The sequence below is a fragment of the Selaginella moellendorffii genome, unplaced genomic scaffold, assembly GCF_000143415.4.
Source record: "Selaginella moellendorffii unplaced genomic scaffold, v1.0 SELMOscaffold_45, whole genome shotgun sequence".
Taxonomy (NCBI): domain Eukaryota; kingdom Viridiplantae; phylum Streptophyta; class Lycopodiopsida; order Selaginellales; family Selaginellaceae; genus Selaginella; species Selaginella moellendorffii.
Window position 1 is genome coordinate 86,559 of NW_003314306.1, and position 20,368 is coordinate 106,926.

At 43.8% G+C, this 20,368-nt stretch overlaps 5 protein-coding genes across 7 annotated transcripts; 4 read left to right on the forward strand and 1 right to left on the reverse strand.

The window, feature by feature from the left end:
- The first annotated feature begins 4,339 nt into the window (after positions 1-4,339).
- Positions 4,340-6,220, forward strand: LOC9656280. Its single transcript, XM_024685493.1, has one exon. The coding sequence runs from the start codon at positions 4,340-4,342 to the stop codon at positions 6,218-6,220; it is 1,881 nt and encodes a 626-aa protein (XP_024541261.1).
- Positions 6,221-6,577: 357 nt separating this feature from the next.
- LOC9648211 (START domain-containing protein 10) lies at positions 6,578-7,976 on the reverse strand. The gene is made up of 4 exons (XM_002980614.2): positions 7,409-7,976; positions 7,113-7,274; positions 6,841-6,990; positions 6,578-6,781 (listed from the first exon to the last, which is right to left on the reverse strand). Exons 1-4 carry the CDS (start codon positions 7,652-7,654, stop codon positions 6,647-6,649), a joined length of 693 nt encoding a protein of 230 aa, XP_002980660.1. The 5' UTR covers positions 7,655-7,976; the 3' UTR covers positions 6,578-6,646.
- A 205-nt stretch (positions 7,977-8,181) lies between these two features.
- LOC9656281 (ubiquitin carboxyl-terminal hydrolase 13) lies at positions 8,182-12,384 on the forward strand. Of its 2 annotated transcripts, none has more exons than XM_024685555.1 (21): positions 8,182-8,413; positions 8,536-8,608; positions 8,659-8,812; positions 8,863-9,020; positions 9,070-9,335; positions 9,385-9,603; positions 9,659-9,767; positions 9,826-9,941; positions 9,993-10,091; positions 10,187-10,296; positions 10,350-10,424; positions 10,529-10,607; positions 10,657-10,803; positions 10,854-10,934; positions 10,982-11,101; positions 11,153-11,356; positions 11,407-11,498; positions 11,550-11,658; positions 11,711-11,779; positions 11,829-11,939; positions 12,005-12,384. In XM_024685555.1, exons 1-21 carry the CDS (start codon positions 8,387-8,389, stop codon positions 12,086-12,088), a joined length of 2,502 nt encoding a protein of 833 aa, XP_024541323.1. In that variant the 5' UTR covers positions 8,182-8,386; the 3' UTR covers positions 12,089-12,384. The 2 variants fall into 2 exon arrangements, with proteins under 2 accessions (XP_024541323.1, XP_024541324.1); XM_024685556.1 differs by having other exon boundaries at positions 10,666-10,803.
- Positions 12,385-12,444: 60 nt separating this feature from the next.
- On the forward strand, positions 12,445-13,705 carry LOC9648212. Its single transcript, XM_002980468.2, has 5 exons — positions 12,445-12,695; positions 12,745-12,858; positions 12,911-13,060; positions 13,121-13,315; positions 13,401-13,705. The coding sequence occupies exons 1-5, from the start codon at positions 12,525-12,527 to the stop codon at positions 13,545-13,547; spliced, it is 777 nt and encodes a 258-aa protein (XP_002980514.1). The 5' UTR covers positions 12,445-12,524; the 3' UTR covers positions 13,548-13,705.
- Positions 13,706-13,778: 73 nt separating this feature from the next.
- LOC9648213 (MAP3K epsilon protein kinase 1) lies at positions 13,779-19,501 on the forward strand. 2 transcript variants are annotated; one of them, XM_024685553.1, is made up of 24 exons: positions 13,779-14,194; positions 14,308-14,442; positions 14,504-14,524; positions 14,581-14,654; positions 14,704-14,794; positions 14,842-14,925; positions 14,977-15,078; positions 15,131-15,262; positions 15,325-15,396; positions 15,445-15,536; positions 15,589-15,700; positions 15,752-16,066; positions 16,129-16,430; positions 16,474-16,528; positions 16,578-16,757; positions 16,803-16,886; positions 16,937-17,028; positions 17,082-17,165; positions 17,213-17,934; positions 17,983-18,368; positions 18,422-18,547; positions 18,600-19,006; positions 19,064-19,178; positions 19,228-19,501. In XM_024685553.1, the coding sequence occupies exons 1-24, from the start codon at positions 14,135-14,137 to the stop codon at positions 19,399-19,401; spliced, it is 4,017 nt and encodes a 1,338-aa protein (XP_024541321.1). In that variant the 5' UTR covers positions 13,779-14,134; the 3' UTR covers positions 19,402-19,501. The 2 variants fall into 2 exon arrangements, with proteins under 2 accessions (XP_024541321.1, XP_024541322.1); XM_024685554.1 differs by having other exon boundaries at positions 16,129-16,419; positions 16,484-16,528.
- Positions 19,502-20,368: the final 867 nt, after the last annotated feature.

Here is a 20,368-nt window from a genome sequence, read left to right on the forward strand (position 1 = left end):
GGGAAAGAGTAAAAGACAAAGAGAAAACAATTATATAACAAATTTAAAGATTAACATTTAACTTGTAAAATCTCCAACTTATCCTCATAGTTATTTCCAAATTATTTGAGCTCATATATTACGTTCCCATAAGTTCAATCCTAAGAATATTCTCTAAGAATGAAATTGCAACTCTCTAATTAATATCACAACCATATGAGAGATAATAAAATACTAAGAACAAGAGACACTATACAATCATATCCCTTAAAAGTTGATGACAACATCTTCATGATTGGTGCAATATTAATATGATCACAGTTCATAGCACCAAAAGTTCAATCCATTTGAATGTTTTTTGATGGGTTTGAGAATCTTGTATCACTTGCTAATGATTTATCATTTTAGCATTTACATTTTAAATATTGATTTAAAAATGATTTTTTCATTTTGTGGGGACAAATCTTGATGACCATTTATGGCTAGTGGCGCCTTTAATATTTATTCCACACTTTTTCTATGCCCTCCATAGCTCTCTTATTATTATATATACTAGACATTATTGTATAATTAAGAAATTATGCAAGTCTTTCTATTGACAAAAAATGTGACATGATGTTATTTGGTATGTGTATAATAGCATTTGCTGCTAATCTCATAATACTTCCTGTCATATTACAAAAGGATAATTAGAGTTAATTGAATTTTCTCATCCATTTGAGTTAGTAGCATTTAATATGATGGGGCTTTTTCGATGGTTGATTGCTGGCAATAGTATATCATTATTGCCTCAATTCCTTGAATTATTATATGGAAGTCAATGCTCTCTCTAGTATGTTTATAACTGTTATTAAATAGTTTTTCCTCAATTAATTGGTAAGATAAAGGGTAAGATAAATATAGTTTATAAGAGACCAATTTATGATCCTTTTACTCTAGATACATAATCAAGATTTTTTTATAGAAGCACTAGGACTAGATAGGGTCAAGCAACCAAAAGCTATAAAAATAATATTTTTAAATACATGCTCGCCTCTCTTTCATAAGGAAGATCCTTGACCATGCTTGAGAAGTAGCATGCATATGGTTAAAACAAAATGTATAAATGCAAAACAAAGTAGCAATAGGAGAAATGTAATAATAGACAAAGTTGGATACCTTTAGGCCTTTGTTTGGTTCTCAACTTAGAGCCTTTGCATACCCTAACCTTTAGAGAGAAAAGCCTAGTGTCTTAAGGGGTTTTTTACCTCCCTTTCTTTGTTTATATGTTTATGTGCAAGTCCCTCAAGTTGATACATCTACTATAACCTCTAAGTAAGGAGATGTGATGCAAACCCCACCATAATTGATGCATATAGAAGTAGGCATGAAGGAGAGATGATGAGAATCAATAGTTATGCTTCTTTATTGTTTCAAACATAACTTCAAGTATTGAAAAGTACTTGTTAACCACTCCTTTTGGACACTCTTTCATTATTATCATAACACCAAGAAGTTGTTATAGTTAGATTCCTTTATTAGCTCCTTTTGTGCTACTGGAGTTAATTAGACATTTCAAGTGTACTTAGACCGAATGAGCATAAATATGAAATTCTTATATACTATTAACTAAATCAAATATAGTATCTGGCACTAAAAATTATAAAGGCATTATTGTAAGTCAAGAAGTTTCTATTGTCTAAAGTGATGTCTCTCTAATACTTACCTTAATAAAGAGTTCTCATGGTTAGTGACAAGAACCTCACATATTAAATCTAGTCCCTTACTATATCCACCATACACCCTTATTATCATGCCTTATATCTTAGTCTCATTTCAATCCCATGTGCTAATTATGGTAAATATCTAGATCCATTAGTAGTGTATATGTATGGAATGTAGAAAGTGTCTTGAACCTTATAGTGTTATTCCTACTTCTCAATTCTTGATCTAGTGCCATTCCATATTTAATAAATTTTTCAGTTTATCCTAGATACTCATTCTTGGGATTATGGTGAAAGCTTAAAGCATGTGTTCCTCATATTAAATTATTAGTATATTTAAATATTGCCAAACACTATTTGACACTATTTTACATGTAAAAGTTGGATATAGGGAGCTGATGCTTATAAAGGATATTAAGTGTATATTGAACCCTTACTTTGTAGTACAACAAACTTAAAGTTCAACTCCAAAATACACATATGTACTTAAATTGTTATAATACATATAAACTTAGCCCCAAGTTGAACACAAAACCAAATGTATAGTAAGGATAGTGGTTAGAAATATGGCCAACCACCTAAAACACTAATTTAACATTTGTTGAGCTATGTTGCCCCTTGTTTTGCATCTAATTTGGGCCTAAGCCCAAGTTTTATACAACTTTGGTCAGTTGTATAAAAAAGAAGTTGTGTTTAGAATATTATTTTATGAATTATATAAATTTTATGCTCTAGTTGGTTGAGTACTTAATTTCTTGTGTTAGGCCACCAGTAAGCTGAAATTGTGCTAGACACCTTTCAACACTATTTTGAATGCAAGAGTTGGATATGAGTAATTAGTGTTCATAGAGGATGTTAAATGCATATCAACTCTTTTTGTAGTGTAACAGGCTTGGAGTTTAGTTCCAAATTCATGTGCATTACATTTGTTGACGTTCTCTCACCTTAAAAAGAAACACGTGTATTTAAATTATTATAACACTTATATGTGATTCAAAAAATAATATCTTAAACATAACTTTTTTTTTATGCATGGGCATGCATTGGTGCCCACCACAAATGCATAGCAATGTCCAAGTTAGCATTACACGTGTGAATTTTTGTATTGTATAAATTTTGATTCCATGTTAGATTTTTTAACACAATCATTAAGATTTAAATTTTGGGTTAGAGTTTGTGAGTATGGTGTTTTTCATCACACATATTAATTTTTGAATATCTTTTGGATGCTATAGGTTGAACTTGCCACCACTGTGTATTTAAGCCATTCCTTTTTATTAGGGTAATGAAAATCCCTTTACACAATAAACTAACATTCCTAAATATAATAAATTCACTATAATGCTAAAAATATGTATATTTGATTAGGAACGCAAAGTTCTACTTTATTGCCTTTAGAACACATGTCTAAAAGCTTTACTACATCAACAATAAAATCCACTTGTTTACAGAAAATCTATTGCACTCAACATTTTAAGCATCCAAAAAAAAGCTTTACACTCACCTCTATGCCTCTACCTCAATTGCCACTATGCCAATCAATTGCTATATAAATTAAGGTGTTGCACAACAAATAAATTGTGAAAAATGAAATGCACTTCCAAGAGCAATCAAAGTACTATGTTTATAGTAGTATGTGCTACAATTGAAATATGCTCTCAAGCCATGTAAAACAAGGCATAGCCATACAAAATGAGAGGCAAATAAAACATATGCAAAGGAGATAAATCTACACTTAACGACACAAGAATAAAACAATAAAACCCTTACTAAAATGTTATTTGAAATGATGTGACATTAATTTCTCTTAAATTTCATACCCCATACATATATGGTATATCCCATAACAAAAATATTATACACACAATTATATTTTATTTAGCAATTGAAAAGTGATTGTGTGCATAATAGTTTTTCATGCAATTCAAAAATAAAATAAAATTCACACATATGTAAATATATAATGCTTCTATGCATTTCTTGTGATATTTAGAATATGCTTGAATAACTTTCCTAAACAGTTACTAGTAATTTCAATCAGATTAATCATGTATTTATAAACTACTAATTATGAACGATTGACATAAACACATTTTTTAATATGGGTTTCATTCTAAAATATTAAAGAGTAGCATTGGACTATAATCACTTATAATATGATATAATTTTGTTAAGAGATGTAGATGTATGATTACTCAAAGATTTAATTATGGAATATAATATAATATCAATAGCCAAATGTGAGTTTGGAGCTCTTATCAAATTTCATTATGGCAAAGGAAATATATAGTTTAGTAGTATTATCCTTGTTTAATAATATTATTAATCCATACATCACCAAACATTAACATTTACCCTATTTAGTCTTAAAAAAATGCATAATCTTAAATTATTGAAAAAATGGGCGTGCTCAGGATTACAGAAAACCATATGATACAGAGTATATTCTCTAAGCCTAACCAAAAATCTCCAAAATTAAACCGAATATACCCTAGAACCCTACATTTCCACCAATGTCGAGGATCATCGCTGCCGCCAGGTTTGTCACTCCACCCCGATCGCGCTTCCTCTCCACCGCCGCCAGGACCGCCACCACCAGCGATGATCGCCACAAATTCTCGCTCTGCGGCCCACCCGCGGCCCCCAAAAGTCCACTCATGGGAACCACCGAGAACCTGGGCCTCACCTTCTACGAGTCGGGCTCCGCATGCCTGGATTTCTTCTTCCACATCGTCCCGGTGACCACCGATAAGTCGCGCGTCCAGGAGCTGGCCGCGGCGGCGTGGGCGGAGGATCCTCTCACCACGCTCAAGCTCATCTTCCAGCTCCGGGGCGTCCGCGGCACGGGCAAATCGGACAAGCTCCACTTCTATGACGCCGCGTGCTGGCTCTACGAGCACCACCCTCGCACACTCGCAGCAAACATCGCCAAGGTTGCCCCGGTTGGCTACTTCAAGGATCTCTTGGAGCTCGTCCAGAGGATATTAGAAGGCGAGGAGGTGACCGAGAAGAGGATCGAGGAGAAAAGGCAGCACAAGCGGAGGAAGCCACCGAAAGAATCGGTGATGAGCTCGACGAGGGGCTATAGGAGGAGCTTGTTCTCCTGGACGAAGCCATCGGGGAAGAACAAGTGGGCGAGAGCGTCGTCCAAGCTCAAGATCGGCACCAAGGAGGACAGGATCGCGGCCAGCCTCAAGAGGGACAAGCTGTTGAAGCAGCAGGCGTCGGAGCTTCGCAGGAGGAAAGCGCTGGAGCTGGCCAAGCGCGTGATCGAGCGGCACGAGAAAGATGACGAGTTCGCGGCGATCTACTCGGGTGTTGCGCGTGTTTTCGCCGAGGCTCTGGCCAAGGACATGGAAGCGCTTCGCAGCGACAAGGAGAAAGCGAGGCTCAGCCTCGCCGCGAAGTGGTGTCCATCGCTCGACTCGTCGTATGACAAGCAGACGCTGCTATGCGAGGCGATCGCGCGGCTGCTCTTCCCGAAGGACAGCTCTCCCGAGCTCGCGGAGCTCGAGCAGCCGCACTACGCTTACCGGATCCGCGACAAGCTGCGCAAGGAGGTCCTGGTTCCACTGCGCAAGGCGCTGGAGCTACCGGAGGTGTTCATGAGCGCGCAGAGGTGGGATGAGCTGCCATACAACCGGGTGGCGTCGGTGGCGATGAAGAACTACACGGAGATCTTCATGAAGCACGACGAGGCGCGCTTCAAGCAGTTCCTGAGCGACGTCGAGGCCGGGAAGAAGAAGATCGCGGCGGGGGCTTTGCTCCCGCATGACATACTCAGGGACGCGGTGGAGGAGCACCGCGAGACGGCGGAGCTGCAGTGGAGGGCGATGGTGGACGAGCTGCGGCAAAAGGGGAGCTTGCAAAACGCGGTCTCGATCTGCGACGTGTCCGGGAGTATGTATGGGACGCCGCTGGAGGTGGCGATCGCGCTGGGACTCCTCACGGCGGAACTGAGCGATGAGCCGTGGAAGGGGCGGCTGATAACTTTCAGCAACGAGCCCGCATTCCACGAGATCACCGGCAAGACGCTGGCGGAGAAGTACCAGTTCACGGCGAGGATGCCGTTGGACATGAACACCGACTTCCAGAAGGTGTTTGATCGCATCCTGGAGCGAGCACGCGAGTTTAACGTCCCGCCCGAGAAGATGGTCAAGAGGCTCTTCGTCTACAGCGACATGGAGTTCGACGAGGCCAGGGGCGGACCGGCAAACAATCCTAGTCCGAATTGGTGGGGTGGAAGCTCGCCATCGCCGCCAGCCGCTTCGGAGGGATGGCTCACGGATTATGAATTGATCAAGCAGAAGTTCAAGGCTGCCGGATACGATGAGCCGCCGCAGATCGTGTTCTGGAACCTGAGGGACTCGGACAGCATCCCGGTGACCAAGGACGAGCCTGGCGTGGCGCTCGTCTCGGGCTTCTCCAAGAACATACTCAAGATGTTCCTCAACTACGACGGCCGGGTGAATCCCATGATAATGCTGCACAACGCCATCTCGGGCCCGATGTTCGAGGACATGGTAGTCGTTGACTAGGTACGTTGACTCTAGGTGGTTTGACTTTCTCCTGTTGACTTTTTTATCTCATGTTCCTTTCACATGTTAAACAATGATTCGTAGTCACTAGCACTGAAGTCTCTATCTCAGTTTATATGAACTCTAGCCTAGAGGATCAACTTTAGAAAGATCACAAAGAATTATATTGCTGCAAATCTTGTAATGATTCCGTACCCATGTAAATTATTCATGATTCGCAAAGAGGTTATAAAAAATCACTACATGACTGTACCTCACACATCTATCTCATAGTGATTTTATATGGCCTCTGGGAAATCAAGAATAATTTACATAGCTACAAGATATCCACAGAGTACTTCTCAGTGATTTAGTCAGTTTTGTATGACCCGCTCGCAAATCAAGAATAATTTAAGATCTGAAACAGCACATACATACATTCGCATGTTATTTCATAGTGATTTCCTCAGAATGAGTTGACAATGTGACTGCCGCAAGCCTGCATAAGTGGTATATGACAAACACCAGCTTCACCACAAGCATGTTTGCTATGCACTTGGGAAGCCAGCCAGCAGGATCAACCTGCAGAAACCATACAAAATCACTCACACTTGCACTGAAACAGCGAGATTTAGACATACCTGGACGATGTAAGTCACCATGCAAGCATTGCTCTGTTGGATCCGCTCCACCACCCAGCCGGAGTAGAGAAGCAAGCCACGCACGAGTTGGCCGCGGGGTGGCAAGATTCCAGCAGCCATTTCCTGCGGAAGAGACGTCACGGCAACCACCTGGGAGTTGAATCCACCAAGAACACACAAGTTCGTGAGCTTCACGGCGGCCGTACATGATCATGTTCTCAACTTGATCATCAATCGGGAAAAAGTTTAAAGGTTTTGGAGTGAAAGCTTACCACCGTACCGTCGTCCATGATCTCGCGCCTCTCGTGAACGATGAACTCCCGGTTTCTAAAGAGCGGTGATCTGGAATTGCGCCCAAAGACGAGCCGGAAGATGTTTAGATTGTCTTCCAGGCGATGCAAGCACTGGCCTTCAATGAAGCTCTTGTCCCATTGCTGGTAAAGGAAAAGAAAACCATCAGCGAAAACAAACACACCAGATAGTTGGGAAGTTTGTTCCCTCGTTTTTGGCTTTTTTTTTTCTTCTCGAAGAAGATCCTTCCGTGCTCTCGAAAGAATAGAAGAAGTACCTTGGCAGTGTCGATCGCGTTGGTGACCGCTTGGAATTTGGAAGGGGAGATGTTGAGCACGCTCTGGCCTCGCATCACGATCGTCTTGTTGCCATCTCTCCGGCAAGAGATCGCAATGCCGCGCTTGCTCTTGATCGGCTTCCACCCTTCCGTCTCGTCGGCCCGGGAATCCACGAGCAAATCCTGGTAGCATCTGTAGCTCGCGTGCTCCACGTAGCGCTTGAGAGATTCCTCGCTCACGCTCATATTCTCGCTCCTCTGGAAAAATATTTCGAGGATTCTCCCTACCTAATAAAGAACCTGATCCAGCATCCTGGCGATCGATCGCGCCAGATCCCTCTGTGCGCTTAGCGAGGGCTAGAATGCTGGCGATTGGCCGTGGAAGTGACGGATTCTCGAAGAAACCTATCGATTTCGCCTGGAATCATCCCGCGACGACAGAGAACACTAGCGAGATTGCGGTGATCGATTGATCCAGGGAAAAGAGAAGCGTGGAGTGCGCGCCAAGATCCACTCCACCGCGCCTTGGCTCGAGCTGCGCGAGCTGCAAAAGCGCTGGATCACTAGTGCCAAGGCATATCCTGCCAAAGGGGCTAAAGATTCCATGGCCGAGCATATCCCTGGCATATGCCTTTAGCGCGTTAAAGGTTTCGAGCACGCAACTTCGTGAGCACGTTTGGAAGAAAAGGAATTTCTGACATTATTTTTCTCAGATTGGCCACGTGTTCAATAGCCCCTGGATGAGCGCCACGTGGATGCCACCTCACTCCTCGCGAGGGCAGCGAGGGCGTCCCTCTCAGTCTCCTTTGCTTGCTCCCTCGTTTTCACACTGCCCAGTTTGTAGCAAAGCGAATAAGAAACTTTGATCTTTTATCCTAGGTCTCGCCCGCTTCGTCCCAACCCTAAGGCCTCTCCAATTCTCTAAGCGATTCCAATCCGCGAGACAGCGCCGGGCGGGGCGGAGGACGCGCGCGCGCGATGACAGCAATGGCGATGGCTGTGGAGGTGAGTGCCGCATTCTTGTCCTAGAATTTCTAGGTTTTGGAGCTCAGATCCGGCGCGCATTCTGTGAGCTCTGGGAATTTCGCGTCCCGGGAGTGAAATTGGCGGTGCTTGCTGTGTGATAGGAGGAGCAAGGAGGTGTGCTCGTTGCCGCCGGCGCTAATCCGAATGCCACCGACGCGGCGGAGGCAATGGAAGGTAGGATGATGGATAATTATCGTTTTGGTTTCATGCTTGTTTCTCATCAGTTGTTAGCCAAGCCGAGACCGTTCCAGTGTCTGGAGAGAGCCGAGCAGCCGAGGATCCACTGTGTGGAAAATTCACTTGGCCGATCGAGAATTTCTCCAAGATCACCATAAAAAAATACTACTCGGATCCTTTCGTCATCGGTGGATACAAATGGTACTGAATCTCAGCTCCTTTTTTTCGCGCTTGTTGATCTTTGTATGCAGGAGGATACTGGTGTTTACCCAAGGCAACAATGTGGATTGCCTTTCCATGTACTTGGATGTGGCGGATTCGGCAAGCCTTTCTTACGGCTGGAGCCGATTTGCACAGTTCAACTTGGCGGTTATCAACCAGTTTGATCCCAAGCTGAGCATCAGAAAAGGTGACATTCTTTTCTTGGAATCTTGATCAACGTTTTTATATCTTTTCAGATACTCAGCACCATTTTAACGCCAAGGAGAGTGACTGGGGGTTTACTTCTTTCATGCCTCTACATGATCTGTATGATCCCGGTAGAGGATACCTTGTCAACGATACACTTATACTGGAGGCCGATGTTAACGTGCGGAAGATGATAGACAGTTTCTCTTACGACTCAAAGAAAGAGACGGGATTTGTAGGTCTGAAAAACCAAGGAGCTACTTGTTACATGAATTCTCTTTTACAGACACTGTATCACCTGCCATTTTTCCGAAAGGTAACCATCTCGATTTTCTTGCTTGTTTTACAGTTATTCGTGTTGGCAGGCAGTATACCATATGCCAACAACGGAACATGATGTTCCATCCAGTAGTATACCACTGGCACTTCAAAGTTTGTTCTATAAGATCCAGTATAGCGACACGAGTGTTGCAACTAAAGATTTGACTAGATCGTTTGGTTGGGATACGTACGATTCGTTTATGCAGCATGATGTGCAAGAATTGAACCGTGTTTTGTGCGAGAAGCTGGAGGATAAGATGAAGGTTTACTGCTATTTTCTTCACGTTAAATGTTTTCTAACACCAAGCTCCACTACAGAGTACTGCTGTTGAAGGTACCATACAGCAGCTTTTCGAAGGCCACCATATGAATTATATTGAATGCATCAATGTGGACTACAAGTCCACTCGAAAGGAATCTTTTTATGGTTTGTTTCTGCATTTTCGGGAATTTCAGGCAATATTGTTAACCCGTTGGAATAACAGATTTGCAGCTTGATGTAAAAGGCTGCAAGGATGTTTATGCGTCGTTTGATAAGTACGTCGAGGTAGAGAAGCTCGAAGGGGATAACAAGTATCACGCTGAACAGCATGGCCTTCAGGTTTGTTTTTCGTGTTCCATGTCAAGAAGGTTTAATGGTTGTTTCTTTTAGGATGCACGCAAGGGCGTGCTCTTTGTGGATTTTCCCCCTGTTCTCCAGCTTCAACTCAAGCGGTTTGAATATGATTTTGTGCGAGACACAATGGTTAAGGTAATAGCTTGAACTACGTTGTGTTGGTGGATGGTTCCTAGTTCCATTCACTGAATTTGGGCTGTTTATTGAACAGTGCCTAATTATGCTGGCAGATAAACGATCGCTACGAGTTTCCTCTGCAATTGGATTTAGATAAGGAGAACGGCAAATATTTATCGCCGGATGCCGATAGAAGCGTGAGGAATTTGTACTCTTTGCATAGGTAAACATTGAATAGCTTATCCACGTAGTCTGATCCGGGTTTTGATATTCCAGCGTCTTGGTGCATAGTGGAGGTGTACACGGAGGGCACTACTACGCATTTATCAGACCAACTTTATCTGATCAGTGGTACTTTCAGATACTGACTTAGGTAGTTAGTTTTGAATGCTAAAATGACGCTAGAAGTTGATCAGGTTTTCGGAACATTCTCGCTAAGTCTCGTTTCCTGGCAGGTATAAGTTTGACGATGAACGCGTGACAAAAGAAGAAACCAAAAGAGTTCTCGAGGAGCAATATGGTGGAGAGGAGGAAGTATGTTTCTTGCTAATTTTTGTGCGATTTTTGCTAATGTGCTGCGCAGCTTCCACAGGCGAATCCTGGTTTCAACAACACTGCGTTCAAATTTACGAAGTACTCAAACGCTTATATGCTTGTTTACGTCCGAGAGTGCGATAAAGATCGGATAATTTGCAATGTGGACGAAATAGATATTGCAGAGCATTTACGGGTATGCTTATTATGATTTTCATTTGTGTTTTATAACTATATGGACTTCAGGTGAGGCTAAAACGGGAGTACGATGACAAAGAGAAAAAACGGAAAGAGAAGTCTGAAGCTCATTTGTACACTGTCATAAAGGTAGTCCACCATTGTCTTTGATTTTGGTCTGTTGACGCTTTTACCAGGTAACGAGAGAAGACGATATTTCGGAACAAATAGGAAGAGACATTTTCTTTGATCTCGTTGATCATGATAGAATTCACAGTTTTCGAGTTCTGAAGCAGCTGCCATTCGCAAAATTCAAGGTCTGTAGCCCAACGCTCTGCTGTCCGAAGTTTTTGACTTTGCGCTTTTAGGAGGAAGTTTCCAAGGAGTTCAACGTTCCCGTAAATTGCCAAAGGTTTTGGCTATGGGCTAAGCGTCAAAACCATACTTACCGTCCGAGCAGACCATTGAATGAGCAAGAGGAATCACAGATGGTTGGGAACATCAAAGAGACAGCAACAAACAAGACATACAATGGTGAACTGAGGCTGTTTTTGGAGATTCAAAAGGCTCAAGTAAGGAAATGTTCGTCAGAGAAACTCACTTTAATGCTTCACGTGTGCAGGACACGTACATTCCATTATCTCCATCCGAGAAAACGAAGGATGATATCTTGCTTTTCCTGAAACTGTATATTCCGGATAAGGAAGATTTAAGGTATGTTTAGAACTATTTCTAATCCATCAAATTATTCTTTTTCCTGTTCAGATATGCGGGAAAGTTAATGGTGAAGGCCAATGGAAGAGCTGCGGACATCGTAGAAAAGCTGAATGAGATCGCGGGTTATCCATCTGGTGAAGAAATTCTACTGTTTGAGGTAGATAATGTTTTTATTCTATATTGATTTGCTTCATCATTGTTTTCGACAGGAAATTAAATTTGACCCGAATGTGATGTGCGAACCAATTGACAAGAAACTTACGTTTCGAGACAGTCAGGTACGGGTAGAACTATTTTTATATTTGACCCTGATTGTACGTTTCTCAGTTGGAAGATGGTGACATCATATGCTTCCAGAAGGCAGTAAGCAAAGAGGACTCGCAGCAATTGTCGCTTCCAAACGTTGCTATGTTTCTGGAGCATGTCCGCAGCCGTCAGGTCCATTCTCTCGTTGCTTCTTTCCTCCATTCTCTTCGTTGAAACTTACGCATTGTTCTTCACAGGTTCAAAGAACTTCACAAGCGCTAGCCGTGTCCAGAGCTCCTGGAGCCCGTGCTTTGTGCTGGCGAAGTCCACAAGTCCAATGAAACAACGCTGTTCACTCTTCTATAGGAGAAACAACACACACACACACACACACACACACGCGCTACTTATGCAATGCCAGCGGAGAATTCGATCGATCGAGCGAGAGTTTGTAAGGTTTGTGCGGACTAGGAGGAGAGAGGGCGAGAGATTTGCGACGGGAAAAAAAAAGGAAGGTTTGTTGTTTGTAGGAGGCGCGACGAGAACGACGATGTGAAGCTTGTGTAAGTTATATAGCTAACATCATCGACACTATTGTGTAGCACAGATTTAATACACACAGGAAAGATTTATTCCATTGACAAGTAGCCGTTGGATGGCGACAATCTCGTTGCCATTCCAAAGTGGAAAGTAACGGGTCTCGTGAACGGGCGGCCTGGATTATCACAGAATTATTTCGAACTCTTTTCTAGGTCGTGCTTCTCTCAGTGCGCAGCGATGGCGGTGGAAGAGCGCAGCGGTGGCGGCATCGGGAGCAGGGAGATTTGGAGCAATGTGTCGAGGAAGGCCAAGGCGGCATTTGCAGATGATCGGAGCCGCGGGCGCGTCGGCAGCTGGTTTCACAATCGCGGTCGGGATCTTGAGACGCGGGAGCAAAATCTCTGCGAGGTAGGCCATGCAAGTGATGATCGAGTGGAGATTGAGTGAAATACCGCAGGAATTCTCGGCGAGAGCAGGATTTGAGAGCTCTGCGCCGCCGCTCCAGAAGAAGCTGGAAGCGTTTGCATCGAGCCTGTCGCAATTCGGCGGCTCAATCGGCAAGGCGATCGAGGTATTTGGCAGATTCTTGGACAAAGCTAAGTTTCTCTCGTGTTTAATGGCAGGATGGTTTTACTAGAGTAGAAACGAAAGCTTCGAATCTCATGTCTATGAGAAGCCCGTCGCAGAAGCCGCGCAAAGAGGCCGCCGTGTTGCCACTGGATCCAACTCGCGAAGGAGAATTTGAGACTTTGGACATCCAGCATTCTCGAGAAGTAAGGTGAATTTGGAATGAAACATGGGAACAAGAGAACTAATCGATCTTCTCTTCTCAGGTGGTGGTGGAGCAGCAGGAGATGAAAGCTCTTCGAGAGGAGCTCGAGTTCGCGTTGAGACGCATCGAGAAGCTGGAAGCGAACAACGAGAAGCTCGAGCAAGAGAACGAGAAGCTGGAGCAAGAGAACGCGAAGCTGATCGAGAAGCTCAAGCAACAGGCCGAGATAGCGATAATGGCAGAGGAGGACGATCTGGTAAGCAGTGATTGATGGCAAGTTCTCGAGTTTTCTTCTCTTTCGCTCACGAAGAACATCGTTTCTTCCTTTCGTTCTTCCCCAGGTGAGATCGCAAATGGAGAAACTCCACCAGGAAAAGTCGAGACTGGCGAAGGAGAACGAGAACTTTGCGATCGAGATTCGCTGCTTGAGAGGATTGATGGAGTTCCATCAGCTAAGTTTGCAAGAAGTTCGTCTAAACGAGGAGTAAAGAGAACTAGAATGACGCGAAGAACAAAACCAAAGAAGAAGAAATAGTATAATTGTCCAGGGATTCGAGCCGCGGACCTGGACGAATATCTTTGTACTGTTGGTATCGAACCTCGGACAGGCTGTGATTCTCGCAGGCCAGCCTGGTTTTTTGCGCTAGCTTGGTAGCTACCGGCTGACAGCTGTGAGGCAAATTAAACTAGCGATTAGCCCCTTACTGCGTAAGCCGCGTTCTAGGGTTTGTGTGAGCCGGGGCGCTAGGTCGTGCGCCATCGCCATCGCTCTCGTAGGTACGCTGGGATTTCAGGATCGATCGAGAGCACGGATTTGAGCTGCTGCGGGGCTTCGTGCCGGTCGATTCGGCTTGATTTGGCGTAGCCGCGCGCCAATGTGGGAGGGAGGCACGGGTTTTAGGCGTGGTTTTAGCGCGGGAATGCTCGCATTGGCGAGAAACGATGATCGGGGATCACTGGGAGGGATGTCAGGGGCTGGATCGGTTCGACGGAGGTTTTGTAGCTGGAATTCCGTGCTGATGAAGTGAACGATGAAGGCAAGCGCACCGTGGCCCCAGCAGAGTTTTTGGGTAAAATGTCGCGGCATTCGTCGGCTTCTCATTTCCACAAGTCAAAGACGCTCAATGATAAATATGTGAGTTTTTCATTCTCCTTTTTTTGGTTTAGGGAGATCGTGATCATTTTCATTATCTTTTGTATCGTGCTGATCAGTTTTTCCTTCTTCTTTTGTATCGTGTAATTAAACAGATAATAGGAGATGAAATCGGGAAAGGTGCATATGGCAGAGTTTACAAAGGCTTGGACCTGGAAAATGGGGACTTTGTGGCAATTAAGCAGGTTTCTCTGGAGAACATCCCGCCAGAGGACCTCGCAAGCATCATGGTAAGATGGAAGCTACTCTCTTTCATTACGAACTCATGCCTTGTCAATGTATGTTTTGTAGCAAGAGATCGATTTGTTGAAGGTATGCAGTTTCTTGTTTTGGTAAAGATCTCATCTAATAATGTTCAAGCTTTTCAGAATCTAAACCATAAAAACATTGTCAAGTACAGGGGATCTATCAAGACCAAGACACATCTGTATATCATTCTTGAGTAAGCTAACCGTCAATGTTAGCCTTGATTAGTGTGGTTTTCTCTGCAGGTATGTCGAGAATGGTTCTCTGGCTAGCATTGTTAAGCCGAACAAATTTGGCGCATTTCCAGAGTCACTTGTTGCCGTATACATTGCTCAGGCATGTATAAATTACAAAGAAGTGGAGTGCTAACTCGATATTCACAGGTCTTGGAAGGACTGGCATATCTTCATGAACAAGGTGTTATTCACAGAGACATTAAGGGGGCTAACATCCTCACGACGAAAGAGGTGTTTACTACTTGAGCCAGTGGCTTGCTTGCTAACATGTAGAGCTTTCAGGGATTCGTAAAACTTGCGGATTTTGGAGTTGCCACCAAATTAACTGAAGCTGACGTGAACACTCACTCCGTTGTTGGGACTCCGTATTGGATGGCACCAGAGGTGCGTTTCACTGTGCGCGACCTTGTTTAATCTTGAACGATGCTTCTGTTAGGTAGTCGAAATGTCAGGAGTCAGTGCTTCGTCGGATATCTGGAGCGTTGGGTGTACTGTTATAGAACTGTTGACATGTGTGCCTCCTTACTATGATCTCCAGCCAATGCCTGCACTTTTTCGCATTGTCCAGGTATCTGTATTTTTTGTTTTCTGCTTGTTGTGCGAAAATATAAAATAATCACATGTTTGCAGGACGAACGACCTCCTATTCCTGAGCATCTCTCACCTGGATTGACAGATTTTCTGCACCAATGCTTTCAAAAAGTTCGCTCCCGATTGTCTTATAGTGGCAATACTGAAATCTGATTTCAGGATGCGAAGCTCCGTCCAGATGCCAAGACATTGCTGAAGCATTCCTGGATTCGTAATTCACGACGAGCTTTGCAAAACTCTCTTCGTTTGAGGTAAATACCTTTATGAGTTTGAGATGTACTTAAGCTTCTTTTTTTTGTGTAGCAATATCCCGCAAGATGTTTCTACGGTTTTGGAAAGAAGCATTGAAGATAGCAAAAAGGAAGACAGGAAGTCTTCATCACCTGAACCAGCGACATCCTTGGAGTTTGTCTTGGTAGTACTGAATTTCTGTCTCTTCTGTTGATGACACGTCTTGCTGGTTTAGGATGATGATGCAAAATCTCGTTCTCAAGAATTGGCGAGCGTATTGGTCACAAGTGAGGCAAATGGAACGAAAAGGAACAATGACTTGCTGGTTATTGACGAGTCGTCACAAACCGGGGATCAAGACGAGCCAGAGGGGAGCCTAAAAGCTCCCCGTCCTGTGGTCTTTCCTGGAACAGAGGAAACAATGGGAAGACCTGAAGCTGTTGAAAGATCTTTGACTCCCGAGAGACTGATGTCACCCCCTCAAGAAGTGGATGAAATGTTGCAGCATCCGAAAATGAACAGCAAAGATCTACCCACAGAGCCATCGCAGGTTTGTTTTTTTATTATATATTCATTCTGTTTGAATTTGCTCGTCTAACATTTGTGCTTTAGTCTGTGAAGGGTGTAACTTCAACTATTCGAGAGCTGAGTAAGTTCAGTGACACTCCAGCTGATGGAATTCTCGATGATCTGTTCGAAGATTTTCCTGCCAAAGTTGAACGGAAGGAAGATAAGTCACCTGCTCCTCTGGCAATTCCGAACAGTGGGAGAGACTCGTCAGCTCTAGTAAAGAAGCTGAACGATAAAATGGCTCGAAAACGAGCCGAAAATAAGAACGGAGAAACGAACTTTATAGCTATTGTGGATGCGGTTGAAGACGAAGACTTCGACAGCACTGGTTTGGTGAGTCTCAGGTATTTCCTGACTGTGATAAAGTAGATTTTGATGCTTATACAGTTGCATTCAGGGTTTCGATGGCAATGTGGAAGGAAGAGACTACTATGGCAAACAGGTAGCATTCTCATTACGTTGCAATGTCCTTACGTCTCACACTTCGGCAGGCTGTGGAAGTTACCCGATTGATTGGTCTATTGAAACCAGAGGAGCCCGAGGAAGCAATAGTTTCCACTTGTCAGAAACTCGTGTCCGTTTTTCGCGAATTTCCCGAGCAAAAATCTCATCTTATTCTGCAACATGGGATAATGCCATTGCTTGAAATGCTGGAGGTGAACAACAATCGAGTAAGCGTCTGGTTCTATCTGAAAATTTCTAATAAAGGCTTGCAGGTCATGCATGCAGTATTGCAACTTATTAACCAGATTGTCAAGGACAGTTCTGATATACAGGAAAATGCTTGTTTAGCTGGTTTGGTAAGTCTCTCTTTATCTAGCAATATATTATCGATACATGGTGCCTACAGATACCTGTTGTGATGAACTTTGCTGCGCCAGAAAAATCAAAGGAAATGCGTATGCAGGCTGCGTACTTTGTTCAACAAATGTGCAATAGCAGGTTATCTAGTTTTTTGCATTTCTTACTTGAAGGGACTAACATGTATATTGCAGTAATTTAACGCTGCAAATGTTCATAGCTTGCAGAGGCTTGCCTGTGCTCGTTGGTTTTCTAGAATCGGACTATGCGAAGTACAGGTAGTGTTTCTTCAAAACTTATGCAGGTTCTAACCTTGATTTTACAGAGAAATGGTCCATCTTGCGATTGACTGCATGTGGCAAGTGTTTGAGCTAAAGAGTCCAACACCAAGGAACGATTTTTGTAGAATTTTCTCAAAGAGCGGCGTCCTTGTTCGACTTGTGAACACGCTTCATAGCTTGAATGAGGCGGCGAGGCTGGCTTCTGCAAGTGGCGCAGGCAACTCGGCCATCGGTGGTGAAACTACGTCTCAGCGTTCACGTTCGGGACCTCTTGAACCATCTCGAGTGTATGCTGATCACATTCGTCCAAGATCCGGACAGCTGGATCCGCTGCGAGTTCGACATGACTTTCTCCGTCCGCCTACAGATTCTCCGAAGGCGCAGCAGCCACAGAAGTCTCCACTAGCGCAGCCTGAAAGCTCAAAGCAAGGCGAGTATAGTGGGGACGGGAAAGTACTGGGTCATAATCGACGTCGCTCATCATCACAAGAAAGAATGCCGCCGGAGGTGTCAGGAAGGACCGAGAAGACGGCAGAGAATCACTCCGATCAGTGGCATCTAGAAAATGGATCAGACATGCCCCGGAAGTCGTATGAACAACTTCCTCCGCTTCTAAGTATGCTGGATAAAGAATCGACGAGGCCCGCTACTTCTGGTCGTGCAACAACAGAGAAGGCTGACAGCAGTTTCTTACCTCTCCTTCACCACTCTGGTGCAACGCGGAAGAACAACGGGGACCTCGAAACGTTGATGCGAGCATTTGCAGGTAATAACCTTGTTTTTTTTATCGATTCTACTGACAGATTACATCCAGAGAAAGGTGATATTCGTGCGTTAGGACTCAGCCACGAAGGCAGCTCCTCAAATGGCCTGACGACAAAGCAAACCTTACCTCAGCAGCCAACAGCTGAAATGACGGCGTCAACCTCTGGTTTAGTATCACAGTCGGCATCGGGTCTACTCTCGCTTTCTGGCGTCCTCAATGGAAGGCCCGGAAGCGCAACGTCTTCCGGCGTGCTTACAAGAATGACATCGACGCTAAATGCAGAAGTGGCGAGGGAGTATCTTGTCAAAGTTGCCGACCTGCTGCTGGAGTTTTCTCGCGCAGATACTGTTGTCAAGTCGTCGATGTGCAGCCTGAGCTTGTTGATCCGGCTGTTCACAATGCTCAGCAAACTGGAGCCTCCTATACTACTCAAGGTAAACACTTCTTTAGCCGAGTCTTCGCTCTATAACTGGCCTTGACTTTGCAGATATTGAAGTGCATCAGTCAGCTTTCGATGGATCCGTATACCCTTGAGCCACTCCAACGAGCTGACGCTATGAAACATCTAGTCCCGCTTCTGGAAGGACAATATACTTCGCAAATACACAACCAGGTCCTCCAGTTCTAAGACCATCCGAGGCTTACAAATCTTTTGCCTGCTGCAGGTACTGAATGCTCTTTACAATCTATGCAAGATCAACAAAAGGAGACAAGAGCAAGCTGCTGAGTGTGGCATTATTCCTCACTTGCTACACTTCATCACCACAAACTCGCCATTGAAGAAGTTTGCGCTGCCGCTTCTATGCGACATGGCTCACGCATCGCGGTATACCAGAGAGCAATTACGAGCTCACAAAGGCCTGGACGTGTACCTGAACCTTCTGGACGACGAGTTCTGGGCAGTCACAGCGCTGGATTCTCTGGCGGTGTGTTTGGCCCACGACAACGACCAGCGCAAGGTGGAATCGGCCTTGGTCAGGAAAGACTCGGTACAGAAGCTGGTGGCCTTCTTCCAGTCTTGCAGTGGCTCGTCTTTTGTACATATTTTGGAGCCCTTCTTGAAGATCATCACGTAAGTTCCATGCTTTGTGCTTTTATTTTCGTCTGACCATTTTGATTTTTGGTGCAGGAAATCTCCACGACTCAACACGGCGCTTGCGGTGTCTGGATTAACTCCCCTGTTGGTTGGACGGCTCGATCATCAAGATGCAATTGCGAGGCTCAACTTGCTAAAACTCATCAAGGTAATGGGTGAAACGTGGAGTTTTCTGGGAGTAAAACTAGTTCTTGCAGGCTGTATACGAGCACCATCCCCGGCCCAAGCAACTGATTGTGGAGCATGATCTGCCCTCCAAGCTGCAAAAGCTGATCGAGGAACGCCACGGTGAGCGCTCGGGTGGCCAAGTTCTCGTCAAACAAATGGCTACAGCTCTGCTCAAAGCTCTCCACATCAACACTGTATTATAGTGATACAATTTACTCTATTAGGAACCTATTGTATGAGAGTTGAATCTTCTGTGGTAGAACTTCTTTGCAAAAAGTATAATAAATCTCATTCTATAATGTTTACACGGTAATATGGTGTTAATTTCTTGTGATTGATCACGAGAACTAAGAGGTAATATGGTGTCCATTTTTCATGATTGTAATCCTGATGGAGTCATTCAGAATATATGTCAAATTAACGAAAAAAAACCGGATATACTCAAAATATGCTTGTCTATTTTGGTATATTCTACCATTTATTCATCTTGTGTTTTATAGTTTGTATAATATATATTCTTCACAGTGTGGTGGGCAAGACAAGAAAGAGATACTTGTTCTAGACATTGTGACTAATACCATGGAACAGTGATGAAGTAAATTTGCTTATTGTTTATAGGTACTGATAAGCCACCATTTTGGACTATGGCTGCACTTTCAAAACTTTTCTTTTTTCATTATTATTTATAAGCTTTCCTAAATCTATATTCTCACTTTTTCTACCATCTAATTTTTTATATGCAGTTAAATTAATTTTTTGTTTTTTATATTGTTTGTCTTAATAATAAGATTGTTTTTTTTGACAAAAAATTCAGTTCTAGTCATGTAAAAGCTGGTTTCTTTGGGCCAACTCCAAGTGAGCTGTTGGGACACAAGAAGTTTCTTATACTGAACGCTAGGTTATCTTCATTTTGTCTCTACAAACCAGAGCTTTTTAAACCTGAAGGTAATGCAACTTCGCTTTGTTCTCTCGGCCTTGCGAACAAGTCTGATCCAAGCCAGCATTTCTCAAACTTTCCAAACTGCTGCTGGACTGCAAACCTTTAGCTCCGGTCAAAGTGGAGTGGACCGCTTGCCAGGGACCCCAAGCTCGGACCCTGGCGTCTTTCCAAGTTGGCTCTTCGATCTGGACTCCTCCTTCGTGGATTTGGAGGATCTTCTCCAAGGATCT

Excerpts from the sequence above, each read along its gene's own strand:
- LOC9656280 (XM_024685493.1), top strand. The coding sequence starts at position 4,340 with ATGGGAACCACCGAGAACCTGGGCCTCACCTTCTACGAGTCGGGCTCC.
- LOC9648211 (XM_002980614.2), bottom strand. The coding sequence starts at position 7,654 with ATGAGCGTGAGCGAGGAATCTCTCAAGCGCTACGTGGAGCACGCGAGC. Across the intron at positions 7,275-7,408 it reads ACGCGATCGACACTGCCAAG|CAATGGGACAAGAGCTTCAT; the intron begins GTACTTCTTCTA and ends TTCCTTTACCAG. Across the intron at positions 6,991-7,112 it reads TCATGGACGACGGTACGGTG|GTGGTTGCCGTGACGTCTCT; the intron begins GTAAGCTTTCAC and ends TTCAACTCCCAG.
- LOC9656281 (XM_024685555.1), top strand. The coding sequence starts at position 8,387 with ATGACAGCAATGGCGATGGCTGTGGAG. Across the intron at positions 9,768-9,825 it reads TCGAAAGGAATCTTTTTATG|ATTTGCAGCTTGATGTAAAA; the intron begins GTTTGTTTCTGC and ends TTGGAATAACAG. Across the intron at positions 11,780-11,828 it reads TTACGTTTCGAGACAGTCAG|TTGGAAGATGGTGACATCAT; the intron begins GTACGGGTAGAA and ends TACGTTTCTCAG.
- LOC9648212 (XM_002980468.2), top strand. The coding sequence starts at position 12,525 with ATGGCGGTGGAAGAGCGCAGCGGTGGCGGCATCGGGAGCAGGGAGATT. Across the intron at positions 12,859-12,910 it reads CAATCGGCAAGGCGATCGAG|GATGGTTTTACTAGAGTAGA; the intron begins GTATTTGGCAGA and ends GTTTAATGGCAG. Across the intron at positions 13,061-13,120 it reads ACATCCAGCATTCTCGAGAA|GTGGTGGTGGAGCAGCAGGA; the intron begins GTAAGGTGAATT and ends TTCTCTTCTCAG.
- LOC9648213 (XM_024685553.1), top strand. The coding sequence starts at position 14,135 with ATGTCGCGGCATTCGTCGGCTTCTCATTTCCACAAGTCAAAGACGCTC. Across the intron at positions 14,443-14,503 it reads AGGACCTCGCAAGCATCATG|CAAGAGATCGATTTGTTGAA; the intron begins GTAAGATGGAAG and ends TATGTTTTGTAG. Across the intron at positions 17,166-17,212 it reads TCGGACTATGCGAAGTACAG|AGAAATGGTCCATCTTGCGA; the intron begins GTAGTGTTTCTT and ends TTGATTTTACAG.